The following is a 22,665-nucleotide window of genomic DNA, read 5'->3' as shown; positions in this document are numbered from 1 at the left end:
AGCGGGAGGCATATTAAGCCTCCAGACAGACTTGACCTCTAGGTCATATGCACACACACAAGTGGATGGTATATGGAAAAAACGGGGGGGTGACAGTAAACAGAAGATGTTATGTTCACTTAAAATGTTTGGATGCAGTTATTCGGTCTTTATTATTCTGCAAAAGTTTATAGACCATTTCCATTGCACTACTTTGATGTTGTTAATCTGTGTTATATTCTGCTAAAGAAAGGGAGATGTTGTAGGGCAGTGTTATGCAATTTATAGCGCCCTCTGGCGGCACGGATGTTTACTTACTTACTTCCTTCAGGTAACATGCCTCAGTCCTGTTATGTGCGCAGCCTGTGAATACACGTTATTGAGACACAGCTTGACTCTGTCTGTTATTCACGCACCTACACTTGCAACAGACGTGGCCCAATGTGATAATGTGTGTGTTAACAAATGTCTGAATCAGCACTTATGTTCTAATGGTCTAAATACATGTTTACATTTGTTTATCACTTAAAGGCAAGGAACCATATATGGTAATTTCACTGATCTTGATTTTCTACATGTAAATAAAAAATTTTGAAAAACATGAGATTGTAAAACGTATATTTTGTGCAGCAAATAATATAACTGACATACTGTATAGTTGGATGGAAGTATAAAGAGGGGAAAAAATAAACTATTCAAGCACAAGGACTTCAAAACGGCACTTAAGTAGAGTATCTACTTGAGTAAATGTACTCTGATGCATTCCACCACTGACTAACTAAATGACTGACTAAAGGCGGTTGCATTTATTTTATAAGCCACAAACCTGCACTTGATGAGAAACTCAACAACACACTGCCTCCTGCTCTTGTTAGCCAGAATAATCTAATACTCCTGTACGTAGATGACTAAGGTTTAAAACATTTTCTTCACTTGCAGTTCTTTTATTTATTTTCTGTTTTAAGCATGTCTGTTATTGTTTAAATACCGTGGTGATAGAAATGAGTATTGTCAGTTACATTACACTCAATCTGAAATGTGGCATTTTATTTCAGTTTCATTTCAAAGGACTTTAAGAAAACTTTGAAAGCGTTTCTGTTTTGTTTTTTTAAACAAATAAGATCAAGTCATTGTTATCCTTATGTAGTGAGAGTTAAACAGCTTTTTAGGTCACAGAAGTAAATTTGACAACATAAGGAAACAGAAAAAAACATGATCAGTAATTTCATATAATTATATATTTGGTTAAAACATTTACAAAGAACAAGTGGCATTCAGTGAACTTGGAGGCCTCGGGCCAGCGGCCTGCTTTGCTTGGTTAATAGTCAAGCCAAACCCTTATCAGAAAGATAAATGTACAAGTGGTGAACTTTCCCTCTACAACTGTAATCGGAGAGGTACTATTTTAGGCCAATAAAACAGTGACACTCAGCCCCACTCATACCAGCTGCAACATTAAAGTAATGCTCCATACACATTCACATATCTAGACTTACTGTATAATCCAGTGGTATCAAATACAGGATAATAAAACAAGCATAATGAACATTTTGAATTTTAAAGAGTACTTTTTGTGGTATTGATATTTCTACAAATGTGAAAAAGCTTAGTCACATGCTCTTATTTTGAAGGCAAGCCAGTGAGACTCTGACACAGCATCTTTCTGTTATCTCTTATCTTGACATGTTGATTTTGCTGCAATATTTTCCTGACTGCCTGAGAAAAAAAGATTTGCCTCTAATGTATTGAATTTAGTGTTATATTTTAGCATTTGCAATATGCTTGCGTACAATCATGCCAAGTTTCGTGAAATTCGGCCTGTATCGGGCGCTACAATCACTACATGTTTATATGTCACAACACATTACGGTCTATAGGGGCCACTACTGGTGACTTATGCCTCTGCGTCCCGCTCAGGGATATATTCGCCACGGCATGGAACCCTTTATGATCACTTGCGACCATCTAGTTTTCTTTGTTTTCCTGCTATTGGCTGATGTTATAAAGAACAGAGCACCAAAGAACTTTCCTCCTGGACCGTGGGCTCTTCCTTTTATTGGTGATCTTCATCGTATTGATGCCAGCAAACTTCACCTGCAGTTCACAGAGGTATGAGTCCAATTTATCATTACAATATAAAAACGTAAATGAAATACATGAGCTTCAAAAAACATCATCAACAAACCTTTACTTTTCATATACCTTACATTGGAATCACTGCAATAAATGAACAATCAAATAAGCGTCCAAACAATCAAATAAGGTGGTGGCAGTAAACTAACAAGTAAAACGAGTATTTCTGAGTTGTTATACTGTACAACAAGCTCAGGCAAGTTCCCATGGGAAACATTGGAAATAATCAACTCAAGTGTAATAAAATGGAAATAGACATTTTCCTTGATGTACTACGTTCCCCCACTAACTGTATTATTCTGGATATTTTCACTACCAGATTTAGATTAGAAGAAACCAGTCCCCTCAGGTCAATAAATATGATAGGGTGAAAAGTAAACTGTGTATATAGAGAAGTTTGGAGCTGTAGTTTGCTGGAAATCATCTCCAGTGTCTCCAGTGTTGCTTTTTGAGTCACTCCTGCACTGGCTCTAGTGTTCAGTCACGTGTTTGTTGCATTTCTTTCTTTCTAGAAGACATATTTGTGAATAATTGTTTTAGTACCTGTAGTCACTGGTTTCAGGATGTAGTGGAGGATTGAGATGTCATACCTCAAGATAATCACAACTGAGTTTAGGATGTAAAATTACCATCAGTGTTAATAACGTATATAAAGGCTTAAGTAGTCAGTATAAGGTCCAAAAAAAGCAGACAGATCCAGAGATTAACCATGAAACAAACGTTAATATCACGCTAATCAATAGTTCTATCTATCTATCTATCTATCTATCTATCTGTCCATACATACATCTATCTAGTGTGACTTGTAAGTTTCTGCTTCTAAACACAGTTTCTAGGACTGACTTCTTTGTCAAAGTTATGTACACGATGACAGGATCACTTAGAGATGGGATCAAGTTATTTTTATTCATCTTTATTGAAGTAAAATAATAACAGAATTTATACCTCATCCACTGATACTTTTTCAGGTAATGTCTGAATGCCTTCAAATCAGAGGCCCAACCTGTGAACAGTCCATACAGGCAACTGCTTGGGGCCCCAGACCTTCAGTGAGAGTAGAAGACTTCCCTAAGTGGCCCCCACCTGACACAACTAAAGCACACTAAATCCTATAACATGTTGTGTGCATGACTCTCCAAAGAAGTTAAGTATGACAGTGAGCCCCAATTCAAAATGAAGAGAAGTAATGAAAAGAAAAAGGAAAGAAATTTGGATAAAATAAACTTCCACTTGAAACACATTATTTTGTTTGTTCTTTCTTTGACAGTTAACATTAGTAAATAAGCTAGTAGAGCAGAGTGGCAAGCTCTGTTATCTGTAGGCCAATTCTGGTGTAGACATTTTTGCCTTGGGCAACAAATTGATGCTAGGATCGTCTCTGCTTCAAACACATCCATTACCGTTCTTTATAAACGTTTCAAACAAACATCATGCTTCACAGACCCTGACTGAAGTGACTAATGTGGTCCAGTTTGTGGTTTATCGTGGCACTGCACGGACACGGTAATGTACAGGACAACGAGTGGCTCCCAGTGTCCATCCCCAACTGGTCTGTTCTCCAGGGGGTGCAGAGAATGAAAACCTCTGAAGGAGGGATGTGAAGAACAGGAACAACTCCATCCTGGCCAACTGTTCACCGAGACACACACGCTTTCCTGAGAATACACAATGCAACAGATGAGTTTGACCCAGACAGCTTATGAGATATTCACTTTCATAACAAAATATTACAATATTTGTGAGGTCAGTATAAATGGCAGTGTAAATCAAGCGAAAGACAGTTAAGACAACGTTCCCTGTCAGTGAAAATACAACAAACACCCCAAGTGAATAGTTATTCGTGTTGTAGTTTGTGTCTTTAAATGTACAACTAAAGCAGCATGTAATCGAATTTTCAATGACTAACCTGTAGAAAATGGAAGGAAGGCCTCTCTCTTCATATATTTACCATCCTGGTCCAGAAAGTGTTGAGGGTTGAAGGAGTGTGGATTTTCCCAAATTGACTCCTCATGTAGGACAGTGTGCAGTGAAAACAGGACCACGGTGCCCTGAAGAAATATCACTGGTTAAAAGGCACATTTTAAAAATATTTGTTTGAGTTAGTTTGTCATATGTGTCTTAATAAGAGGAACTTCAAAGAAGAAGAAGAACGTCAGATATGGGTTGGATTAAGCTTCAGAGTTTTAAAAGTTTCTCTGACTGACAGCTGACAAATAAATCATACTAAAACTACACTGGTTACAAAAGTGGCCACGCTTCTGACTGATGTCCATATTCACTTTTATTCTCCTTTGCAGTATGGAACACGGTGAAAACTAGAAGATAAATAATTTCAGACAAAAAAAGTTTAAACAACAAACAAATTATTGTCATGCGCCACAAGCATGACAACTTAATCTTTATTTACCGTGTTCGCCTGGTAAACCATAGAATAAGAGACAAGAGTATAAAAGTCTATTGTTTGCCCCGCTGTGTCCTTCACCTGTTAGCGCCATTTTTCTAAGTCTCTGGTAAATCGATCATGTGACTAACAATAAAACTTGTTTATCATTACAAATTGGACAAATATAGCATATTGCACAAAAAAAACCCATAGTAAAACAATCATGGAAAAGTTAAAATCCGGCGTTCATGTGGCAACATATATACAGTATAGCCGTCTCCATGTAGTCATCTGCGTCAGCAACACACACTATCCCAAATACTCCTAAAATGTTTAAATGATCTAAATAACAATTGTCAGATTTGTAAATTGGGTAAATCCTAACGTGGCAAATGTCAGCACATCAACAGTAGCATCTCTAAACTGCTATTTTGTTAGATAAACAGTAATCTATGTTCCACACAGACCACAGGTCAAACCTTAAGTTAATTAAACTGGTAAAAACTCTGTTTGATGTCTGGATCTCTAATGTTACAGAAAACAACAATAATGGGAATTACTAAATATTTGTGGTTTCAATAAGGCTAAAACAAGAGATATAAAATGAATAATCCTGCCACTTGATTGACTGTTAAATCAATAAATGTGAAGATAGTGGGGAACTACTGAGTAAAACAGACAGTAGATATGGTTGGAGTAATCAATATTGAATGAATAGTTAGTGTTTTATTTGGATCTCTTGTTAATCAGGAACTATTCATTATGAACATAGGATTATGGCTGATTTAGGGATGACTGTGAACTAATAATTACTTAATGATTCTCTAATACAGTACAGCTACATGATACCCAGGATGAAAAGTTATTAGGGTCGTATCAGCTATTAAGTCATTCCTGATTTGATCCCCACCCATTCTTTACCAAGTGTGCACATCGTTGTGTGTTTGTTGTGAATTGTGTACCTTTGGGATTGAGTATTTATCCACTGTGGTGTCCTTCTTCGTTAAGTGTGGTGCAGTAATGGGGATGATGTTGCCCGCCCTCTGTATCTCATGGATGACTGCATCAGTGTAGGGCATGTTTTCTCTGTCAGTCATACAGGGCTGTCTGGATGAACCAATCACAGCATCAATCTCAGCCTGGACTCTCTCTGCACACAGTGGAAACAGGAAACATGTCAGTCTGTAGGACACATAAATGACTGAGGGGAAATGATACATCCCACACATTTAGTCTCAGACAGGACAGACCTGTGAGAGACCTCTGACAACATCTGGATATTACTCAAACACACACCTTGAATGTCAGGGTAGTTGATCATGTATAGCAGCCCCCAGTATAGAGTAGTGGTAGTAGTTTCAGTTCCAGCAGCAAACAGGTCCATGGAGCAGACACTTAAACCTTTGAGATCAAACACGGACTCTTTGTCCTCCTCCTGTTAGTACATAAGAGATAACAGAGGCAAATTTCAAATGTAAAGTAAAAGGAGCAAACACAATAGAGACACATTAAAACACTCACCTGTTCCATTCTTATGAGGTAGGAGTCAATGTAGTCTCTTGGTGATGATGGGTCAAGGGTTTCTTTGTGTTCTTTGATCCTGATTTCTACAAAGTCAATTAATTTCTGCACCAGGGTGAATATCTTCTGATGAGATCCAGGCAACCACTTCATCAGCCAGGGGACTGTGTTGTAAACCTGTAGAGCAGGAAGACATTCACCAGATCAAAATTAAAATAATTATGTTTATGTTCTTTGGATTGAATCTTATTTTGAAAGCTGGTATTTGACTTGTAATGGAGTATTTCAACATAGTAGTTGGTTATTTCTCTCTTTCATTAAGGTGTTTTGGATTAAAAATAATAATCCCTTAAAAAAATAAGATTATTGAATGCATCTTGTTTACAAAGGGTGCTCACCTGTACCGCCAATGTTCCGTGTAACTTCACTATTTCATTTAAGTTATGTATAATATAAAGGAACTGCTCGTCATCATACTCAAATCGATTTCCAAACACCAAACAGCAGATGATGTTGGACACAGCATTGTCTATCAGTGTCTGTGGATAAAAAGGTTTCCCTGCAGGAAAGAGGAAAGATTGCAGCATTGAATACATTAAAAATGTTGGACCTATATCATATTATACAGCTTTCAAAGAAACACAGAATTTATTAAGTAAAGTCATTGGGGGTTGGGGGTCTGTGCATTAGCAAAAAAGGGGCTAATAAAACTAATATCAGGTCACCGCTGTCCATACTTTTGACAGTGAAATACAGACCTTGTTTTCCTCCACTGGGAGATTTTATTTATTTATTTTTTTAGGTATGTATGCGTGTAGTATATATGTGTATATGTATATGGGTGTGTATATGTATGTATATATAGATACATAGATATATATATATCTTCCTTATATATTTATATTTCATATTTGTACATTTTGTGTTTAAGTTGCTGCACCGTAGGCCTTTGAGGAAAGTGATTTCAATCCTGTTATGTGTTGCACATGTCAGAATTGACAATAAAGCTGACTTTGACTTTCATCAGCTATTCTGATGACGGCACTGTACGTAGCTCCTGATGCTAAAGCTAACTCAGCTCTTATTGGTCCTCACACAGCCCTCTGACACAGTGCCGTTAGCATCCAGCTGAATAAATATCCAGAGGCGGCACGCATAACAGCAGAGGCTAAATAAATACAAGTGGACCAGTGAGACAGGGGTGAGATACATCAGGGCTGGGCTAACAATCAGAGTTAGAGTTAACCCTTTATGGGGCAAGGAACCATACATGGTAATTTCAGCACACATTTGAAATTGCAACCCTGTGCCTCTCGTGAGGTTTTCACCCAGCCAATCAGAGAAGATCAAGGCAACATCCTCAGGTCAAATCAGGGTCAAATGTGGTCTACAAGGTCCACCTCTGCATGAACACTGAGCTTAACTGCTTCATCAGATACCATGAAGATGTGGCTTAATTTGGTCTAATGTGATAACTCGTATGTTGACAAGAGCCCGAATCAGCACTTACGTTCTAATGGTCTAAATACATGTTTACATTTGTTTATCACTTAAGGGCAAGGAACCATATATGGTAAATTCATTCATCTTGATTTTCTCCATGAAAATTAAATATTTAGAAAAATTTCATTATGTTTTCTTATGCCCTACAATAACACTCTAGGGTTGAAATTTAGAGAAAACACAAAGGCTCTTAATCTGTTGCCGCCTATAGCCAGTCTAAAGACGGGAAAAAAAACTGACCATAAAATTTATTTCCAAGTATTTCACTGAGTGACTTATAAAGGGTTAACCATGACTAGATACAGCAGAGTCACATGTCTGCACTCCTACCCACCCAAGCAACTCCATTGGGACGTTTTTTTTTTTTTGGTGCTCTGTTCTTTATAACGTCAAGCAAACAGACTGAAGAAAAAAAAAAAAAAACACATATCCCAGGGCTGTTGCAATTATGAATGAACCCTGAATGGTATTAACTAACCTGTACAATATCCCACCTTGTGCAATCAATATTTTTCAGCTGTGAACCACTGTGCAATATGACATGAAAGTATCACTGCGAAAGGCACATTTCTTGTACACACACACACAAACACACATTTATTTGCTCCCTTTTCCACTCCTTTATTAGCTCCTTATATCAAATAAATCAAGAATGAAGAATCAAGAGTCTTATACTATGTGCACATAGTATAATGTTCATGATCCAATGCAATAATGTGTCAGTGCAAGCTTCTCTGTTGCAAGAGGGAAATAATGTGTCCATGTGATAAGTCCAAAATATAAATAATAAATCACGTGTCATATTATAATAGAATGATGATGCAGCTGGTGATGTTTGACACAGCACTGTTAATTGTGGCTGAGCATTAAAAGGTTTGCTCATGATGAAAAGAGAGGTCTGTTGGTGCATGCTGTGTTGCAGCGCAAAGAAGATGACAAATGTAACAGGCACAGAATAAATATAAAAGAGAATAATGTGTCACAGTAAAATACTGTGATTTTTTTGTACCTTGATGTGCCAAAGCCTCCGTGAGATACTGGCACTCCTGCTGGATGCATCGCTCCAGGGTCTTCTTGCCCACACCAAAGTTTCTGAATGTTTGAAGAGCAAATCTCCTCTGCTGTTTCCACTGAGTACCACTTGTCATGAAAATACCTTTTTTGGAACACAACACAGCATTAGGTGCACAGTTCAGATCAGAAGTCTGACGATGCTGGTCTTATTAAAAACACTAACCGCTTCTAAGTTTGCTGAAACAAAATACAGCAAACTTTACCTTTGTGTTCAATTATTTTTCCAAAAATCGGCAATTTCGGACGATCTATGAAGTCTTCTACAACCAGGGCTTCTTTCACAAACTTGTAGCTCGTGACGACCACAATCCTTTGACCAAGGACACAGAGGCTGAAAATATTTCCGTATTTCTGTACAAACTGAACATAGACAGCAGACTGACATGGTGGTGCAACACTGAGGTGACATATATTCTGAGGAAAACTACTGATCAGCCTGATGTAGGTCACTGTTTCTGCTTCTTTTTTTGAACACAGAACGCTTCACTGTACCTTCATAATGACTGCTTGAACATATAAAAACACAGTCAGTGCTTCAACACACAAGTGATTTCCTTGTTGATTTAATTATTGATTTGCCTGTAAAATTAACAAAACCCAGAGAAATAAAATTCACTACTATAGAAATATAATATTTGCATTTGAGAAGTTAAAATTCATTCGTTTAGATTTTACTTGACAGAAATTTACATACTTTTAAAATGACTGTAAATTCACATTTTTACCAGCGTCAGACATTATTATGTAGAAACATTCTTATTTATTATCATGTATGGACTCATACCTCTGCGAACTGCAGGTGCAAGTTGTTAGGTTGAATACAATGAAGATTACCGATGAAAGGAAGAGCCAACGGTCCAGGAGGAAAGTTTTTTGTTGGTCTGTTCTTTATAACATCAGCCAACAACAGAGAAACAAAGAATAACATTAAAACACTCCTGCCATCGATCCAGTCCAAGCCGAGGACATTGTATATTGTCTCCATCTCTTCGCTACCTCAACCGAACAATAATCAGTCAGTCACGGATAGTTTTATGACCAAATCGATGGATCATATTAAATGAGAGAACGGGTCCAAGTCAAGCAGCAACCTCAGGGTCTGAGCAAGCGGCAACTCAGCCGTGTTTTATTAAGGCTTAAATTTGCATAATTGAGAGGTGACGGTTGGTCGCTGTCAGAGGTCACTAGCCGCTAGATGTGGTCTCTCTGTGTGGTCTCCTCATTGGTGTGTTTGTGTAGGGACAAGGGACATTAGTCCGAATTTAAGGAAAGTCAGCATGATTATGCGCAGGGGTGTAGCCATCATTTTAGAAGTGAGGGGGACAAATTGTTCAGAGGTCTATTAAGTGATTTATCATCCTCTTGCATTCAATTGCACCTCTCCTTAGCAGCTAAAGAACCACACAAACACAAGCAGCACAGCACCAGGAAACCGACTTTAGTCAAAATCTAAACTCTAAAGCTGCCAAAGTCTGGTTGAGTTGACATAGAATGACCCTGGGGCATCTACAGTACAGGGTGAGTAGCCAGATAATTAAGCGCCAAATGAAAACACTGAACACCAAAAGTTCTGTAAAACACCATTCCTGTTTAAAATCATCAGCACCAAAATTAAATGGGATTGAAAAGGTATTGAGTGATTGCATATTGCTGTTTGGTATTAGATATGCAACAAAGCGATTGGTTGGAGTCACATAGCCACTCCTATTTCAGATGGCTTTCTCTTCTGACACAAACACAAACATTTGCAAACAGTTCTGAAATAGCAGTGGAAATGCTAATCTTAGAGTCACTCTTATCCTATGTACATTTCCTTAGCCAGTTACAATTTCTCCTATAGATAATAAATGTGCAAAGCAAAAGTTATAAATAGAATTAAGAACAGTAGTGGTGACATAGCTGTGGAAATTAATCACAAAGTCAGTTTTATGCTATTGATATTTTTTCTCAGCAAGTTATATTTTTTTCTCACCTGTGACCCTGCATAATCATCCCTGTTGGCATCTGGTCCACTGTCTCCTCTCTCACCCTGCTCTTTCTATTGTGGCAATAAAGATTTAAAAAAAAAAAAAAAAGTGGAAAGCAACATTTTGAAACAGAATTAGGAATACAGTAGTATTAGAATTTAACCAAAAAATCACTTTTATGCTATCAGTATTTTTTCACTGCATTTATGATATGTGCAAAAAAATAGTGAGCACATGTTCAGTGCAGAAATTAAGGAGGAGTGGGTTTATAACTAGCTAGCTTAGCTAACTAAATTGACATCTATTTGTCATCTTTTAGCCAAAGTCAAATATAGAATGTCTCTGTTTTAGTTAAACATTATCTACATGTAACAGCATTACTCAACTTACACTGTTTGTTTGGAAAAAAATGTCTAAAGTTTTTTGCCTCTTGGCTGGTTTGCTGAACATGTTTGAAGCACAACGTCCCTCTCTGCTGACACACGTCAGTGGAGTTTGTTTGCCACCTTAGCTCCGCCATACTCATGATGCGTTTAGAGGCGGCTCGGAAAAACGCGCTTCAACATGTTAAAAATGAATTAAGTGGTTGTAATGGCTGTAAAAAGTGCGGGGGACGGAGGGCACAGATACATGAAGTGCGGGGGAAATGTCTCCCGTGTACCCCGAGTCCTCTACGCCCATGATTATGCGCAAGCATATTATAATGATGGTTGCTAAGTTTCATAAGGATTGGGTCAATACTTTAGTTATAGGCCTATCATATGAAATCTTTCCCTGTCATGGTGGTCATTTATCAATAATCCCCTTACTGTATGATTAGTGATGTCATTTGTAAATATATTATCAATTAGTGCAGCACTGTGAGTGGTAATCCTGCTTGGTTTGGTGATTTTGGGATGTAAGCCAATACAGTGTGTTGATGAATTGTTCCGTCTTAGTATGTTTGTTAGGTTTAGGTCAATGTTGAAATGTCGCAGACGGATCAGGACAGAAGAGTCCATGGGTGCTCTAAAAGATGACCTGTTACGGGCCTAGTGGTTTTTCGCTGTGGCTGTGCGTTCCTCATTTCCCATTGATGGAGTTGATTTTATCATGGGCAACAACCTGGCGGGTGGTAAAGTGTATCCCACACTGGAGGTGGTGACGGTGCCCATAACTGAGTCTTCGTCGGGTGATTTAGTGAAGGAACATCTGGATGTGTTTGGTGCCTGCGTCCTTACTCAAGCTCAAGCCCGTAAGAGGGGTGATGATGAGGTTGTCTCAGATTCTCTGTTTGCGACTGCTTTCTGGCCAGGATTAAAGGTGGATGTGGCGCGTTCCTGCAGGACTTGCCAGTTGACCGGTAAACCTAACCAGAAAATTACTCCAGCCCCTCTGTGTCCTGTTCCAGCTGTGGGTGCACCTTTTGAACACGTCATAGTGGACTGTGTTGGTCCACTGCCAAAGTCTAAGTCCGGCAATCAATTTCTGCTGACAATGATGTGTGTGTCCACCTGTTTTCCTGAGGCCATCCCACTTAGAAAAATTACAGCACCGGTGGATGAGTAAGGCGCTGATAAAGTTTTTCACCACATTTGGTTTGCCGCGTGTTGTGCAGACAGCTCAAGGCACAAATTTTCTTTCAAAAACCTGCAAACAAACCTTGCAGGCTTTAGGTGTGTCACACTCGGTGAGCAGTGCTTATGTTACGTGTTTCAATATGGAACTGGAGTAACATGATTTTTTTTTTTCTTCCTTCTGGTTGCTGGGATCCACCGCTCTTAACTTCCCTGGAAAACCGAACCAATGAAGTTAGTGCGTGAAAGAACGAGCCGCCATCTTCTGCTCCGAAACTCTGTCTGTTTATTACAAACTTTCAAAACCATGGTATAGAAATAAACATTCCCTAGTGTAATCGTGTTTCAGTTTTAAAGTCCATTTGTTAGTTTAAATTTGAATAAATCAATATAGTTGTCTCTATTTTTTTTTACACATCTGTGGGCAACATCTTCCACACACTCATCCACAGAAATAACCATGTTTTCATAAAAATAAACATCACTCTTCCTTTCAAGTGCAATAATATTCAAAGAATAGATCATGTGGTATTTTTGTTCTTTAACTCAAAAAATCCACCATTATACTAATGTAATAATGTAAATCATAAACCCTCTTTGGTTTTAGATGAATATTTAAATGACTTCAGTCAACACCATGAAACATCATACACACAGGGACAACTGCTTAAATTGTAATGCATTTTTGAACACAGACCAGACATATAACATTTCCTTCATCACATGTCATTCATAACACATCAGGATACCTCAAAACCGAAATTTAAAACATGCCAGGGAGTGAGGACACTAGCACACAAAATCACACATACAGAGTCGCAGTACACAGATGCTAACTAGCCGCTAGCGCCATTGTTTTGAAAAGTCCGCACCTGCCGCTTATAAAAGTAGCTCTTCAACTCAGTTACACACATCAGAAATTCAACAAACTTATCACACCACTACCCACTTCAGGAGGAAATAGTTTTACCGGGTACTGACCTGGAAAACCGAACCAATGAAGTTAGTGCGTGAAAGAACGAGCCGCCATCTTCTGCTCCGAAACTCTGTCTGGATATGTCATATATATATATAACGTATATATGCAGCATATATGCACAGATAAACTGCATATAGGTTTCATATATGCGCATATATCCTCATATAGGTTCTTTCCGTGTGGGTATATGAGGATATATAAAACCTATATGCAGTTTATCTGTGCATGTATGCTGCATATAGCATATGCGTTTATATGAAAACGGCCAATTTTATGTATGTCACATACATTCAAAACCTATATTAAAACCTATATGTTTATATAGGTTCTTTCCGTGTGGGTAAGACAAACATCCTCAATTTTGTGACGTAGAACACGTTTACATGCTGTAAAGAATCGCTCTTTGCCTCTCAGGAGTGGATGAAAGGTTGGTTTGACCACAAGGCAGTGTCACGTCAGTTCCAGCCGGGTGACCAGGTGCTTGTGTTGTCACCTGTGCCAGGTAGAGCTCTCACTGTCTGGTTTTTGGGTCCATATGTGGACAGGGAAGTGTGTGATACTGATTATGTAATCTCCACCCCTGAACGCAGAAGGAAAACGCGATCATGTGAGTCCTCCCAGGGAAAACATGACCCCCCCTGTGACGTCTCCTTCCCTGGTGTGTGCTGAGGTTGATGATGGATTTTCCTGTGCTTTTTTTCCCGCAGAGTGGCGGCGCTTTTAGTTTGTCTGATCTGCTGTGTTAAGTTTGTGACCAGCGTTTTTAGTTGCCATTATTGTTAATTTGAATAAAGAAACATTATTTTACACACAGTTATCAGTCTCTGTGTTGCTTTGCTTTTTTTTTTGGACTCTGTGGTGGCCAATCCATATGTGAAAATGATGTCTCATGCTCCCTGAACCACTCTTTCACAATTTGACCCCCATGAATCCTGTCATTGTCATCATGGAATATGCCTGTCCCATCACAGAAGAAAAAAATCCACTGATGGAATAACCTGGTCATTCAGTATATTCAGGTAGTCAGCTGACCTCATTCTTTGGGTGCATAATGTTGCTGAACCTAGACCTGACCAACTGCAGCAACCCCAGATCATAGCACTGCCCCCAAAGGCTTGTACAGTAGGCACTAGGCATGATGGGTGCATCACTTCATCTGCCTCTCTTCTTACCCTGATATGATGGTTCCCCAGTTTTTAATAATGCGTTGGACAGTTCTTAACCCAATTTTAGTAGTTTCTTCAATCTCCTTAGATGTTTTCTCTGCTTGATGCATGCCAATGATTTGACCCTCCTCAAACAGACTAACATCTTTTCCACGACCACAGGATGTGTCTTTAGACATGGTTGTTTAAGAAATGAGAAGCTACTCATTGCATCAGTTGGGGTTAAATAACTTGTTGCCAGCTGAAAGATAATCTCCCATGCAGTAATTATCCAACAGGAGGGTCATACCTATTTGCTTAGTTAAATCCAGGTGGTGACTTTTTTTTGGCTAGGCAGTGTATATACATGAAGACACGATCACTTGGAGATGGGATCAAGTGACTTTTATTCATCTATATTTAAGAAAAATTTTAAAGTGCTACTTAATATATATGTAAAAAACAGTACACAATCCATTAAGACTACAGAATATTCTGAAAGAATTCAAATACATACAGTACAATCTTCAAATTTTCAAACAAATGCCATGCCATACAGTTTCCAGTATACTTGACACAGTTTTTGACTTTTCTTTATTCAAGTTTGAGGCTATATTAAAAAGGCCAAATGATGGAGAAGAAAAAATATTTCCAATTACTCACGCAGGAGTAAAATAATACAGAAGATTTTCATGATAGATTACAAGAAAACTGTGATAGTGATTAATTGTGCTAAGAAACTGATCAGTCAGTGATTTATCGTGGCACGGCACAGACACGGTAAGGTTTAGGACAATGGGTGGCTCCCAGTACGAACTCCAGACTGGGTTGTTCTCCAGGGGGTGCAGAGAATGAAAACCTCTGAAGGAGGGATGTGAAGAACAGGAACAACTCCATCCTGGCCAACTGTTCACCGAGACACACACGCTTTCCTGAGAATACACAATGCAACAGATGAGTTTGACCCAGACAGTTCACAAGATCTGGATCAGCCTAACTATACTGTATTGACAGAGACACTGATATTAATACTGTCCTGACTTAGATAACAAATAATGTGAGTAATGTCATGATGAGAGGTTGCTCCGGCGAACAACTGATGGTAAGCAATGAAACACTGTCCCCCTCTTTTTTTTTTTAAATCTTCAGCTAAAATATTTCAAACTACTACTAACCTGCAGAAAACGGAAGGAAGGCCTCTCTCTTCCTAAATTTACCGTCCTGGTCCAGAAAGTGTTGAGGGTTGAAGGTGTGTGGAGTTTCCCACATGGACTCATCATGTAGGACAGAGTGCAATGTAGGCAAGATCATGGTGCCCTGAGGAAAACACAGTTTCCAATCACTTATCAAATAATGGAATGACTCAAGTTTAATAAAAAAAAAACTTAGGTTAAGAACTGTCCAACACATTATTAAAAACTGGAAGGATAGTGGGGAACCATCGTCTTTGAGGAAGAAATGTGGTCAGAAAAAAATCCTGATTGATCGTTTGGTGAAATCAAAACGAAAAAAAACAACAGTAGAACTCAGAGCTATGTTTAATAGTGAAAGTAAGAACATTTCCACACGTACAATGTGAAGGGAACTCAAGGGATTGGGACTGAACAGCTGTGTAAGAAAACCACTAATCAGTGAGGCTTATCCAGAAAAAAAGGTTTCAATTTGCTAGGGAGCATAAAGATTGGACTCTGGAGCAAAGGAAGAAGGTCATGTGGTCTGATGAGTCCAGATTTACCCTGTTCCAGAGTGATGGGGGCATCGGGGTAAGAAGAGAGGCAGATGAAGTGATGCACCCATCATGCCTAGTGCCTACTGTACAAGCCTGTGGGGGCAGTGCTATGATCTGGGGTTGCTGCAGTTGGTCAGGTCTAGGTTCAGCAACATTATGTGCCCAAAGAATGAGGCCAGCTGACTACCTGAATATACTGAATGACCAGGTTATTCCATCAATGGACGATGGACTGTCCCATCATCAATACAAGATGTTGGTGAAAAATTAATGCAACACTGGATGGAAATAAATCTTGTGACATTGTAGAAGCTTATCGAAACAATGAAACAGCAAATGCGTGCTGTAATCGAAGCTAAAGCTGAATTATTAGAGTGTTTATTAGATTTATTTAAATACACTAGATTAATGTCTGAAACATATAACAAAAGCATTACTGTTGCTTCATAATTTCCAGGCATTTCACATCTTCCTTAGTCCACTGGTAACTACCCTGGAGGTTATAATTATAGCACATGAACTTCGTTCACCTGCTGATTTTCCACGAGCTCCTGTGATTATTTGGTCAACAGTGAACTCACCTTTAAGGATGAAGTTTCAGTTGAAGAAGTTTTGGAAGTTTCTTTTATTATATCAAAGATGTATGACAAACTAACCAGAACAAAGCTGTTTAATGAACCCTTTAAAGTCACATAAGCATTTGATTCAAAGCTATACTGTGTACCTTTGGGATTGTGTACTTATCCACCATGGTGTCCTTGTTTGCCATGCGAGGCAAATTGAGGGGGATGATGTTGCCCATCCTCTGTATCTCATGGATGACTGCATCAGTGTAGGGCATGTTTTCTCTGTCAGTCATACAGGACTGTCTGGATGAACCAATCACAGCATCAATCTCAGCCTGGACTCTCTCTGCACACAGTGGAAACAGGAAACATGTCTGTGGTCTGTGGGACACATAAATGACTGAGGGGAAATTATACACCCCACACATTTAGTCTCATACTAGACGGACCAGTGAGAGACCTCTGACAACATCTGGATATTATTCAAACACACACCTTGTATGTCAGGGTAGTAGATCATGTATAGCAGCCCCCAGTATAAAGTAATGGTTGTAGTTTCAGATCCAGCACCAAACAGGTCAATGGTACAGAAACTCAAATTTCTGAGATCAAACCCAGACTCTTTGTCCTCCTTCTGTCAGTGAGACACAAGACAGAAGACATATTATATATGAAATGCAAAGACAAACACAATAGAGACACATTAAAACACTCACCTGTTCCATTTCTATGAGGAAGGAGTCAATGTAGTCTCTTGGTGATGATGGGTTAAGGGTTTCTTTGTGTTCTTTGATCCTGATTTCTATGAAGTCAGTTATCTTTTGTGACAGGATGAATATCTTCTGATGAGGTCCAGGCATCCACTTCATCAGCCAGGGGACTGTGTTGTAAATCTGTAGAGCATGAAGACATTCACCAGATCAGCTGACAGTCCATCAGTACAGTAGTTAGGACATTTATCTTTATATTAAGAAGATTTGCTTGTCACAAGGGCCATTTTACTGTACAATGAGTACTTTTACCTTTGATTCTTTAAATGCAGTTTGCTGACAATTGTTCTGTACTTTTGCTTGACTATTTTTAAATTGTTCTTATTTTACATTTACTTAAAGAAACAATCAGTATGTCTTCTACTTCTGGTTACATATCGTTAAGACCATTTTTATATAATTCCTTATTTGTGTATTTTATTCCATGTTAAGTCAATAATCATCTGCTAATCTACAATTGTGTCTCAGGGGCAGCTTTCTCAGCAAAGTAACCTAGGTGTCCAATCCCAAGTCAAGTATAGAGGGATATATAGTTCCTCCAGTGTATTCTGGGTCTGCCATGTGGACATGTCAAACTCTGTAATAAGCATCAAGGTGACATCCTGATCGGTCTGTCCTTATCACAACAGACAGCATTCTCATCACTGTAGATGCAGTCACAAACCACCTGACAATTTTCCCTTACCCTGATAGACCCAGAAAACCCTGCAACTGCCTCGCTAAACCCCTGTTCTGCTAAAATCTGAAAGGACATTCAGCTTGATGGCCTCCTTCTTCAAAATATGAAGACTGTTCATCCTAGTGACTTCAAACTCAACACTGAACTTCTCTGGGTACCCAGGGGTATGCCCGTTGACATTGAAGTAGATTGGATAAACGGTTGCCCATTGGATGAATGCAAAGAATAGACATAAACATGCAAACACAGGTGACTTCAGTTATTGGTGAGATTGATTGGTGTTTTCACAAGGGAGACTCACCTGTGCCCACACACTCCCCTCTAAACGCACTATCTCATTTAAGTTCTTGAGAATATACTGGAACTGCTCGTCATTGTATTCAAACCGATTCCCAAACACCAAACAGCAGATAATGTTGGACACAGCATTGTTTATCAATAACCGGACATTAAAAGGTTTGCCTGTAAAAGAAGAGAAAATGTAGATAAGACACACAGCTGTTTGTAACATTGAAGGTTTGTTGGTTTTAGACCAGGCCAAACCTGTCTCATGATGACTGAATATTATTTAAAACCTATTATGAGTTCAATAAATGTTTATTAGTAATGTTAGGAGTGATCCAATGCATTGATGTGTGTTTGTATCTGTGTTTGTAAGTTGAATGAAAAAGAAAATTATTCATAACACTGGAGCACTTCAACCCTACGGTGCCATCTAAATGCAAAGCATGTTGCAGTGAGCACAGAAACCGCCGGAGTTGTTAGCGCTAGCAGTCCCGGTCCGCGTACGGACAAGACGTGTCGGCAGCCCAAACTGTTTTTACCATTTAAAGTTAATACTGTTCTGAAAAATTACTTAAAGTGCTTAAAATGGCACTTTAGCTCTGTTCAGTTTTGGCCATGGCCATTTTCTTTCTTTTTCTGCAGTTAAATGCATTTTACCAGACATTAAAAGAGCTTGAGTTTACAATATTCATGTCTGTGTCTATTATTTGATTCAGTCATCCACTTAAATCCATTTAAGTTAAAAAAAAATGTTGCTTTTTGGGGCAAATATTGTTATGGGATTAAAATGTGATTAATCAAGATTAATTAATTACAAAGGCTCTAATTAATTAGATTTTTTTTTTTTTTAATCGAGTCCAACCCCTAAAAATTATATGTCCATATGGCCAACTTGTAATAGTAAAATAGCATAATGTTTTCTGTGCCTTGCTGATCTGCAAAAGTCTCCGTGAGGTACTGGCACTCCTGCTGGATGCATCGCTCCAGGGTCTTCTTGCCCAGACCAAAGTTTCTGAGTGTATGAAGAGCAAATCTCCTCTGCTGCTTCCACGGGTAACCACTGGAACCCACGAGACCTTTTGGGAACACAAAGCAGCCTTGAAATTTAAGTTATTGTAAATCAATATCAGAACCACTAGCTATGCTTATCATGGTTCTGTGAAGAGTCCCTCTGAACCTGTTTGAGTTTCCTGTTTTATTTTGTAAAGTTCTTCCTTGGTTTCCTGTTACTTCCTGTGTTTTGATTGTTTGATTGGTTTCTCCGTGTGTGCTCCACCCTCACTAGTTTCACCTGTGTCTCATCACCCCTCTGGCCACTTGTGTACATATAGCCCTGCCTTTCCCTTTGTTCTCTGTCGTGTCGTCTAATCCTCCCGTGTTGTGTGGAACTTCTGTTCTGTTATCCTTCCCTGCATGGTTCTTCTGTCTTCCTGTTTTCCAGTTCTTACCTATTTTTTGTATTTGACCTTTTGGATTACCCTACTCTATGTGCAGCACATTCAGTTACCTGTTGTTAGTTTTCATTAAAGCTGTTTTGTTTCTAACTCCTACCTCATCTCCTGGTGTCCTGCGTTTGGGCCTCACCACCTCCAAACTGTGACAGTGCTCATGTCATGCAAATGCCCTGATCGATAGCACTGACACAGTCAGTATTACTTGTCAATATACACATTGCTGTGGTAAAGGTAAAGTGCTTTATTTGTCATTACACAATTGTACAACGAAATGACATGGTCGGGTGGAAGGTTATCATCATCATCATGGGACAGAGTGCGTCCCACTGTGCTCGGTGCCATGTCAGGTGCCTAGGACAGTGGGGTGCACTCGGTCCCATGATGATGATGAGGAGGAGGATGGCAGACATTTTTAGCTTAGGTTGGTGTTTTATGAAGATTTGCTTTCCTGAAATAAATATCATAGTTTTGTCTGTCTGATGCTGTCTGTCTTATTATAAACAACCGCTAGCAACTTTTGAAACAGAATAGGACAAGAAACACCTCTATTTCCAACCAGTTCTTCAAACAACGGTACGGACGGCCGATCTGTGAAGTCTTCTCCTCGTTGGACCAGGGCTTCTTTCATGAGCTTGTAGCCATTGATGACCACCACCCTTCCACCAAAGAGACGGAGGCTGTAAATGTTTCCGTATTTCTGTGCGAACTGAACACATACAGCAGATTGGTGTTGTGGTGCAACACTGGATTGAGTACATAGATAGATAGATAGATCGATAGATAGATAGATAGATAGATAGATAGATAGATAGATAGAACTATTGATTAGCGTGATATTAACGTTTGTTTCATGGTTAATCTCTGGATCTGTCTGCTTTTTTGGACCTTATACTGACTACTGAAGCTTCTATATACGTTATTAACACTGATGGTAATTTCGCTCTTCTTACATCCTGAACTCAGTTGTGATTATCTTGAGATATGACATCTCATTCCTCCACTACATCCTGAAACCAGTGACTGCAGGTACTAAAACAATTATTCATAAATATGTCTTATAGCAAAAAAGAAATGCAACAAGCACGTGACTGAAAACTAAAGCCAGTGCAGGAGTGACTCAAAAAGCAACCCGTATTAAGACACTGGAGATGATTTCCAGGAAACTACAGCTCCAAACTTCTCTATATACACAGTTTACTTTTCGCCCTATCATATTTATTGACCTGAGGAGACTGGTTTCTTCTAAGCTAAATCTGGTAGTGAAAATATCCAGAATAATACAGTTATGTCTACAGTATGAGTACTGAGCTTGTTGTACAGTATAACAACTCAGAAATACTCGTTTTACTTGTTTACTGCCACAACCTTATTTGATTGTTCATTTATTGCAGTGTACAGAAATGTGATTCCATGTTTGCTGGTGATGTTTTCTGAAGCTCATGCATCTCATTTACGTTTTTATATTGTAATGATAAATTGGACTCATACCTCTGTGAACTGCAGGTGAAGTTTGCTGGCATCAATACGATGAAGATCACCAATAAAAGGAAGAGCCCACGGTCCAGGAGGAAAGTTCTTTGGTGTTCTGTTCTTTATAACATCAGCCAACAGGAGGAAAACAAAGAAAAATATTAAAACACTCCTGCCGTCGATCCAATCCAAAACGAGGACATTGAATATCGCCTCCATTGCTTTTCTTATTTATTCTAAATTCAATATATTAGAGCTAGAGATATTAGAATATTTTAGAGACAAATCTCTAGCTTTAACTGTGTTAACACGGCCAAACAGAAGGCAGTCAGGAAAATGTTGCAGCTACATCAACATGTCAAGATAAGAGATAACAGAAAGGTACTGTGTCAGAGTGTCACTGGCTGGCCTTCAAAATAAGAGCATGTGACTAAGCTCTCTCACATTTGTAGAAATATCAATACCACAAGAAGTACTCTATAAAATTCAAAATGTTCATTATTCCTGTTTTATTATCCTATTTTTGATACCACTGGATTATACAATAAGTCTAGATATGTGAATGTGTATGGAGCATTACTTTAATGTTGCAGCTGGTATGAGTGGGGCTGAGTTTCACTGTTTTATTGGCCTAAAATAGTACCTCTCCGATTACAGTTGTAGAGGGAAAGTTCACCACGTGTACATTTATCTTTCTGATAAGGGTTTGGCTGGACTAGTGACTGAGCAAAGCAGGCCGCTGGCCCAAGGCCTCTAAGTTCAATGAATGCCACTTGTTCTTTGTAAATGTTTTAACCAAATTCTAAGACAATTTGCGTCACTGAGATGCAATTTCAATTAAGAACTGTCCCAACAGCTAATTGGGTTGGGATTCATTTTTTTTGTCTATTTTTTTTTTTTGTGTCATGTTAGTGTTAGTCGTCAAATTGATAGGCTGGAGCCTATCCCAGCCGTCATCGGGGGAGAGGCGGGGTACACCCTGGACAGGTCTCCAGTCTATCGCAGGGTTAACACAATAACAGACATGCTTAAAACAGAAAATAAATAGAATAACTACAAGTGCAGAAAATGTTTTAAACCTTAGTCATCTATGTACAGGAGTATTAGATTATTCTGAGCAGGAGGCAGCATGTTGTTGAGTTTCTCATCAACTGCAGGTTTGTGGCTTATAAAACAGATGCAACCATCTTTAGTCAGTCATTTAGTTAGTCAGTGGTGGAATTCATCAAAGTACATTTACTCAAGTACTCTACTTAATAGGAATGAAATCAAACAGTAAAACAATTAGTTAATATTCGGAACTACGATTAAATGATGAAAAGGAATTAAACACCATCAACTATTTTGATCATTTAAGGCGTGTTCGAGTCATTTTGCAAAAAGATTGGTTTTAGTTTTACAGTGCATACATAAAAAAGTATTTTTAAAAAAGTCTTTTTAAGTATTCAGAGAGAATGAAAACCTCTGAAGGA

The 22,665-nt window shown here is 38.7% G+C and overlaps 2 protein-coding genes across 2 annotated transcripts; both read right to left on the bottom strand.

The window, feature by feature from the left end:
* Nucleotides 1-3,546: 3,546 nt before the first annotated feature.
* On the bottom strand, nt 3,547-9,578 carry LOC311490748 (cytochrome P450 2J4-like; the record flags this gene model as incomplete). The annotated part of the gene is made up of 9 exons (XM_084548411.1): nt 3,547-3,767; nt 4,019-4,160; nt 5,458-5,645; nt 5,792-5,930; nt 6,017-6,193; nt 6,415-6,575; nt 8,529-8,675; nt 8,797-8,953; nt 9,378-9,578. 9 exons carry the CDS (start codon nt 9,576-9,578, stop codon nt 3,592-3,594), a joined length of 1,488 nt encoding a protein of 495 aa, XP_084404537.1. The 3' UTR covers nt 3,547-3,591.
* Nucleotides 9,579-14,693: 5,115 nt separating this feature from the next.
* LOC311490752 (cytochrome P450 2J4-like) lies at nt 14,694-22,611 on the bottom strand. The gene is made up of 9 exons (XM_084548415.1): nt 21,212-22,611; nt 20,267-20,429; nt 19,196-19,345; nt 18,286-18,446; nt 17,252-17,428; nt 17,031-17,169; nt 16,694-16,881; nt 15,416-15,557; nt 14,694-15,172 (listed from the first exon to the last, which is right to left on the bottom strand). The coding sequence occupies exons 1-9, from the start codon at nt 21,410-21,412 to the stop codon at nt 14,997-14,999; spliced, it is 1,497 nt and encodes a 498-aa protein (XP_084404541.1). The 5' UTR covers nt 21,413-22,611; the 3' UTR covers nt 14,694-14,996.
* Nucleotides 22,612-22,665: the final 54 nt, after the last annotated feature.

This window comes from Chelon labrosus (assembly GCF_963514085.1).
Source record: "Chelon labrosus genome assembly, chromosome: 7".
In the NCBI taxonomy this organism is placed as follows: domain Eukaryota; kingdom Metazoa; phylum Chordata; class Actinopteri; order Mugiliformes; family Mugilidae; genus Chelon; species Chelon labrosus.
The sequence above is the reverse complement of the archived record's forward strand: the minus strand, read 5'-3'. Positions and strand labels throughout refer to the sequence as shown.